The sequence below is a fragment of the Dendronephthya gigantea genome, unplaced genomic scaffold (assembly GCF_004324835.1).
Source record: "Dendronephthya gigantea isolate DGI-Jeju-01 unplaced genomic scaffold, DenGig_1.0 000138F, whole genome shotgun sequence".
Lineage (NCBI taxonomy): Eukaryota > Metazoa > Cnidaria > Anthozoa > Malacalcyonacea > Nephtheidae > Dendronephthya > Dendronephthya gigantea.
In genome coordinates, this window is record NW_021163148.1 from 282,446 (window position 1) to 289,105 (window position 6,660).

Consider the following 6,660-nt stretch of genomic DNA (forward strand, 5'->3'; position numbering starts at 1 on the left):
GAACAAACTTTATACGATTATTTTTGTTCTTTGACCTTAGTTGTTCGAACAATTTTCATAGGCAAATAATATCTTCTTATGAGAAAAGAATCCTCGTCGCCAAATGTATTTTATGTTGTATTTCTTTCTTCTTATACTTCCAAAAAAGTCTAGCTACTTGAGATTTACATTTTAAAGATTGCCATGAAACGTTTATGAGACCTTTGGGCAAGGCGATGAAAATCGGGTATCAGAATGGAGTCCCAGAAAAAGAAACACTAAGAAGAGCATTGAATAATTATAGACAAACACCCCATCCAGCAACTGGTCTTCCTCCGGCGGCCATGCTCTTCAGAGACGGGCAACGTTCAGATTTTCCAAGAAGATATGTGACAGAGGAAGATGTTAGGAAAGCACGAGAAGAAGATAGGAATAGAAAATCTGATCTTGAAGAAGATGTCAACGGCTCCAAATATAGGAAGAAATCCAACTTTAATATTGGCAAAGAAGTTCTGGTTAGAAATTACAACAAAGCGGCAAAATTTGATCCTGTTTTCCTCAAACAACCATATACGATCGTTGACATAAATGAAACAGGAAACAAGATTATCGTAGAGCAAGAGGAAAGCGGGTTAACGCTGTGCCGTCACCCAGACGATATTAAGCCGTTTAAATTATGTAAGCAGAATGATCAGGAAGCGCTGTCGAGAATTTGCCTCCAAATGTGATCCTCAACAAGTCACATTACTCACATAGGTTTCAATGTATATTTATATTTTAACGAAATAAGTATTCCAAATGTCGATTACAATTTCCAACGAACCTCACCACTCACACCGTCAGATAGCACACAGGCTATAGATTACTCTCTCTCTCGCTCACAGTTCCTCACTCACTGAATGTCTCAGTTCAACTAACTCTCTCGCTCTCGTGACCACACCACATACACCTTCATTCTATCAATCAGTGTTACAAAACTGGAATATAATTAAGTAAAGGAAACATTTGTTTATATCATCTTATCTGTCAATTCCCGACACACTCCCCCATATAGCTCAGAAATGAGGTATATGTCCATGAAGGGAATGACTTCGTTTTTGTGAAGTTCATTGTTCACTTCCTATAACAAAAGATATATAAAATTTAAGATTAAGCTAGTTTATGCGTTCACTGTTGTTCACTGCTAGTCTTCTTTCACTTCTGCGTCTTGCTTCAACCGTATCCTCGCTGCTATTGCTGCGTCTTGGGTGGGGCGAGGGGTAAAGATTGGTGCTTCGGGGTTAGGGCTCCACTTCTTTCTGTCGCAGGACAACTCCAACGGGTAGATATGCTGGACTGCTCGCTCGAGGTCGCCGAGTTTCCACACGTTACGTCTTTTGTCTTCATCTTTAATCATGACAACTTTGCCGATCTTTGGGTAGGATTTCTGTCCACTGACTCGTTGTTTGTGCTGTTCGCGCAGACTGCGGACGTATTCTTTCATCCAACGATTCCACATCGCTTCTTTACACCTTCGTAAGAACCTGGCTCTTTTGCGCAATTCACTATCTCCCAGATTGTGGGCGTCGACTTCTGGTAGGACATTGGGGTTAATGCTCAGCATTGAGCATGGGGTTATTACTGGTAATTGAATGTCGTCCTCGAGGTAGGTCAACGGCTGATTGTTGAGAGCAATCTCGAAGTCCAAGACCACTTCTTCTAACTCCTCCAATGTCAGTATTCCATTGCCGATCGTTTTGTAGAACGCTTGTTTGAACAGACCAATAAGACGCTCGAATTGGCCTTCCCACCACGGTGCACGACTGAGATTGAACCTCCGTTCGATTGCGTTATCAGCCAGGAATGCATGAAATTTCTCATCCTTTCGTGTGATTGCTTCAACCACTTGTCAGCTGCCTTAAAGGTTTTGGCGATGTCAGAGTATATGATCTTTGGCCGACCACGTCTCGCGATCAATCTTTTTAAGCTTGGTATGAATTCTGCTACTTCCATTGAACGCAAGATCTCGAGATGTACTGGTTGCGTTAAACTGCACCCATATAGCACAAGGTACGCCTTTCTCTTCGCCTTTGCTTTTGTACGGTATCGTATTGGTCCCCGCGAAATCCACCCCAACTACTTGAAACGGTGTTGACCCTTGCGTCCTTGTTGTTGGCAACTTACCAGGTGGTGGCTTCTCATACGCTCGAGCTCGAAATCTTACGCACCTGTGGCAAGCCTTTCGCACCTGTTTCACCAACCGTCTCAACTTTGGTATCCAAAACCGTTCACGTACTTTCGCCATGGTCATAGCGACCCCACCATGGAGTGTTGCCAGATGCGCTCGTTCGATTACCTTTTTCGTGAAGGTGGAATTACGGGGTAGGTACATGGGGTAATCTTCGTCAATCCGACCGCGACATTTGAGAATTCCGCTTTCATTAAGCTGTATGTTCAATTGTTGCCGTATATCCTTGAACTCTGGACCCTCCTTGACTTCACTTTGCGCTCTTCTTATCCACCACAACTCGCTATCTTCTATCTCTTCTGACACTAGCGGTCCCATTTTCCGGTTTTTACGGGTCACCATACAATTCTTCACGAACCGATTGATCCAGGCGCAAATTCTAAGCACTTTTCGCAGGGAAAACTTGATGAGCAGTCCTTCAAGGCTATCGGGGCTTATTGGTCGTCTCACCGTTGTCAAGGCTTGTGGATTCTTCGTCGGTTTTATCTCGTCTTTCACCTCTCGCGTAGCTTCGAGCACTTGTTTTGGCAGCCATTTGGTAGGATCTTTTAACCATTGGGGCCCATTACTCCACAGTTCGTTTCCAACGACACTTCCACCACGACTACCCACGTCTGCGGGATTCTGTTTCGTCGGTACATGATGCCATTCCACTCGTGTATGTGCTTGAATCTTGGCCACTCGGTTTGCAACGAACTGGCGATATTCGCCTTGACCGTTAATGCAGTAGAGCGCTACTGTGGAATCTAACCAACAATGGACAGACAATACGGCTCGCTGATCTATTGCACTTTCTACGTTCGACACCAAATTAACTGCCATATGTCCAGCGACGAGGTATGGAGAGATCACGCTTCGCCACTCGTGACTTGGCGCATGCCAGGCCTTGTGTGGTTCCATGTTCCTGCTCCACAACCGCGTAGACCACGGCCGACACTCCGACCTTACTCGCATCGCCAAAGGCATGTAGTGTGATGGCTGACACTGGCTCTTGATGCGGAGCTAAGGAACGCGGAACTTCGTAGCTTCGAGGCAGTCCTTTGCACCACTCCTCCCAGCGTTGTTTCGTTGTCTCAGGCAGTTCACCGTCCCAGGGAAGACGAGCCTCGCACATGTCTCGAAAAAGGTTCTTTCCCTGCAACGTCATTGGCGATACCAATCCGAGTGGGTCGTATACTCTCGCAAGTTGGGATAACGCACTTCTTTTGGTCGTCCCATGTTCCCCACAACTGAGCGTAACACCTACTCGGTCTGTCGACTTGTCCCATGGGAGGCCCAGAAGTTTGGTCTGCGGTTTCTCATCACCGAGCTCTTGCTTTGCGAACGTGACTTCGTCGTCATTCGTTGATGGGCTCTCAAGTTCTTTCACATTCGAGTGCCATTTGTGCAATCTGAATTTGGCGTCTTCGAAGATTTCACTGGCTGTCTTTTTCTTTTATCGTAGAGATCGTTGCTCCCCCCGTCATAAGATCGTCAACGTAGAGGTTCTTGCGTATTTCCTCGACTAGGGGTCAGGGTATTTCGGTTCCCACGACTTCAAATGCACGCTCAACACACCGTTTAGTAGGAAGGGAGAACTCGTCAGGCCAAACAGCGCTCTCGTGAACCGGTATGCGATTATGTCGTCACTTCCCGGCGGTTTCCAATGAAACCTAAGTGCATCACGCTCGGCTTCTTTCATCCTGACCTGTAGGAATGCTTTCTGGAGATCACCGGTGAGCAGGATGGGAAGGAATCGAGATCGAACAAGAATCGACCAGAGAAGATTTTGCAAGCAGGGACCCGGGTTCAGGCAATCATTCAGAGACGGCGACGTCTTGGACTCTCTTGCCGATGCGTCATACACGATCCGAAGCTTAGTCGTCTCTGCTGTGTTCTTGACAACCGCTTTGTGGGGAATGTAGAACTCCCTATCACTCGCTACTGATGGAGCTAGCTCGACCACTCCGTTCTCCAACTGCTGTACAATGACGTGTTGTTCGTCGTACCGTCACTGGATTTAGTCGCTTTACTAAATTCTCCAATCGTCGTTTACTCCCCATTTCATTGGCAGGCAGAGGGGGGTGATTTGGTTTCCACGGGAGCCCCGTTTCATACCATCCCTCAGAACTTCGCTCGAGTTGTTCCTGGAATTCTTGGTACACAGGAAGCTGATCGTTTTCTGCACTGTCTGCGATACCAAGTACGTCCAGACGGCATAGCTTGTCGAAGTCTACTTGTGAGGTCTGCGTCATGAGCATCTTCGTTTTCTCGAACTCGGTCCCAGGACTTAGAATCATCCATCCAAGCTTAGTTCTCTCTGCCACTGGATCTCCTTCTCTCCCGATGAGAGGCTTCGTAGCTGTCTTTATTCGGGCATAGTCGCCGCTTCCGAGGATGACGTGGATGGGTAATTGGGTTTTCGTGGAGTGATCATCCATATGTACCTCGCTAAGGTGTTGCCTTATCAACTTTTCGTACTCGGGGTTTTCGATGAACAGAAGCTCGCTCTTATCAACCTTGCTTAATCGCGTCACCATTTCGTATCTTCCGTCGAGGGAAGTTATTTTTACGTCATATAACTCAACTTTTGCCTTGCGTGATGTCAAGAGCATATCAGTTTGTTGGTTTTTAATTTCACTCGGCTTGATGACAAGTGTGTTAATTAGCTGAGCTGAGGCGTAAGAGCTCCCGGCGCCAGAGTCTATTAACGCACGGCAAATTAATCCATTTACTTTAATCACGACTACAGGAAATATGCCCTCACCACTGCCACCATCCGTCATCAACTTCTTATCTCCGGAAGCGTGCTGCTCAGTTTGATCGCAAATGGAAGTGTGATGACGTTTGTTACAATGTCCGCAGGCAGATTTACTGGTGCAATCAGCAGCGCGATGGGGTTTCATGGCGCAATTAAAACAAAGCCCCTTTTTTGATAGGATTTTCTTTCGTTCGTTTACTTCACTAATTTTCTCGCATTGTACGGCTTTATGGTTTAAATCGCTGCAGTAAACACATCCCTTGGGCATGGGCACGAAACGCTGGTTTTCCTTTCGAGATTGGAACATTTTCCTCGAGCTGCTTTCCTCGCGTTCCCCGCTAGAGTTAGTTACGGGGTTTCTCCTCACCCACTCGTTTACGGCATGCGTTAACTTTACGAAATCCCAGGATTCCCACTCAGGGTCATCACGCATCAAATCCCCTCGAATTCCCGATATCTTATCTAGAGTCATTGGTCCGTACCCGTTTATATCGCTAAGTTTCCCCATAGTCTCAAGTGCTTGAACAGAGTGTGTAAGTCTATCACAAAAGTTAGCAATCTTACGAGGGTTGGTTCCCGAAATATTTGGTAAATCCAAAACCTCATTCACGTAACATTTCTCGATTTCCGACTCCTTGCCGAATTTCTCTTTCAAAATAGCTTTTGCTCTATTATAACCCTCGAGCCCAAAGGGAAGAGACTCGACACTACGCTTCACCTTCGGTTCTAGCAGCTCTAGCAGATACGTGAATTTCGTCATTGGTGCTAGTGAACTTTTGTCAACCGCCTCAGAAAATTGTCCCCAAAATTTCGGCCAGTCAGTAAGGAGCCGCCAACCTTGGAGATGACGAGTTTGGGTAATTTTGCCGCCCCAGTCGAAACTACTTTGGGTTCTTTACCTTCCGTTTGAGGTTTGGGGGCCGAAGACAATTCAGCTTGCATTTTCATTCACGCTTCGTGCAACAACTGTTCCTGTTTTAACTCTTCCGCGTGCGTTAGATCTCTTTTGGCCTTTTCGGCTTCAGAAAGGAATTGTTCTAGATTTTGGATGGCCGTGTCTACAGCGTCAAATTTCAGATCTAACTCATCGTTCCATTCCTTAATTTTTCGAGATCTTCCTTTTGTTCGATTTTTAACGCTTCCGCGGAGCGTCTGCACTCATTGGCCTCGTTGGCCGTTGCTTGCAACGCGTCGAGGTGTCGCTTAATTGCTACTCGCTTACCTGCTCTCAGCAGTGTCTTCGACTTCTCTGTTGCGATTTCCAACTGCGTCAACTTGTTCACGAGATTGGTTTGTTCTTTTCCGTCCATGTTAACTCCAAAGTTCAAGCATTCATATATGTTTGCTCAAAAGTTCAATGTATCCCGTCGGTTTGGTGCCACTATGTCGAGAATTTGCCTCCAAATGTGATCCTCAACAAGTCACATTACTCACATAGGTTTCAATGTATATTTATATTTTAACGAAATAAGTATTCCAAATGTCGATTACAATTTCCAACGAACCTCACCACTCACGCCGTCAGATAGCACACGGGCTATAAATTACTCTCTCTCGCTCACAGTTCCTCACTCACTGAATGTCTCAGTTCAACTAACTCTCTCGCTCTCGTGACCACACCACATACACCTTCATTCTATCAATCAGTGTTACAAAACTGGAGTATAATTAAGTAAAGGAAACATTTGTCTATATCATCTTATCTGTCAATTCC

General features: G+C 45.9%; 1 protein-coding gene across 1 annotated transcript; it reads right to left on the reverse strand.

Annotated features, from left to right (window-relative positions):
* Positions 1–1,162: 1,162 nt before the first annotated feature.
* Positions 1,163–6,256, reverse strand: LOC114536529. Its single transcript, XM_028557872.1, has 5 exons — positions 6,169–6,256; positions 4,195–5,783; positions 3,059–3,638; positions 1,920–2,952; positions 1,163–1,781 (listed from the first exon to the last, which is right to left on the reverse strand). Exons 1-5 carry the CDS (start codon positions 6,254–6,256, stop codon positions 1,163–1,165), a joined length of 3,909 nt encoding a protein of 1,302 aa, XP_028413673.1.
* Between the last annotated feature and the right edge of the window lie 404 nt (positions 6,257–6,660).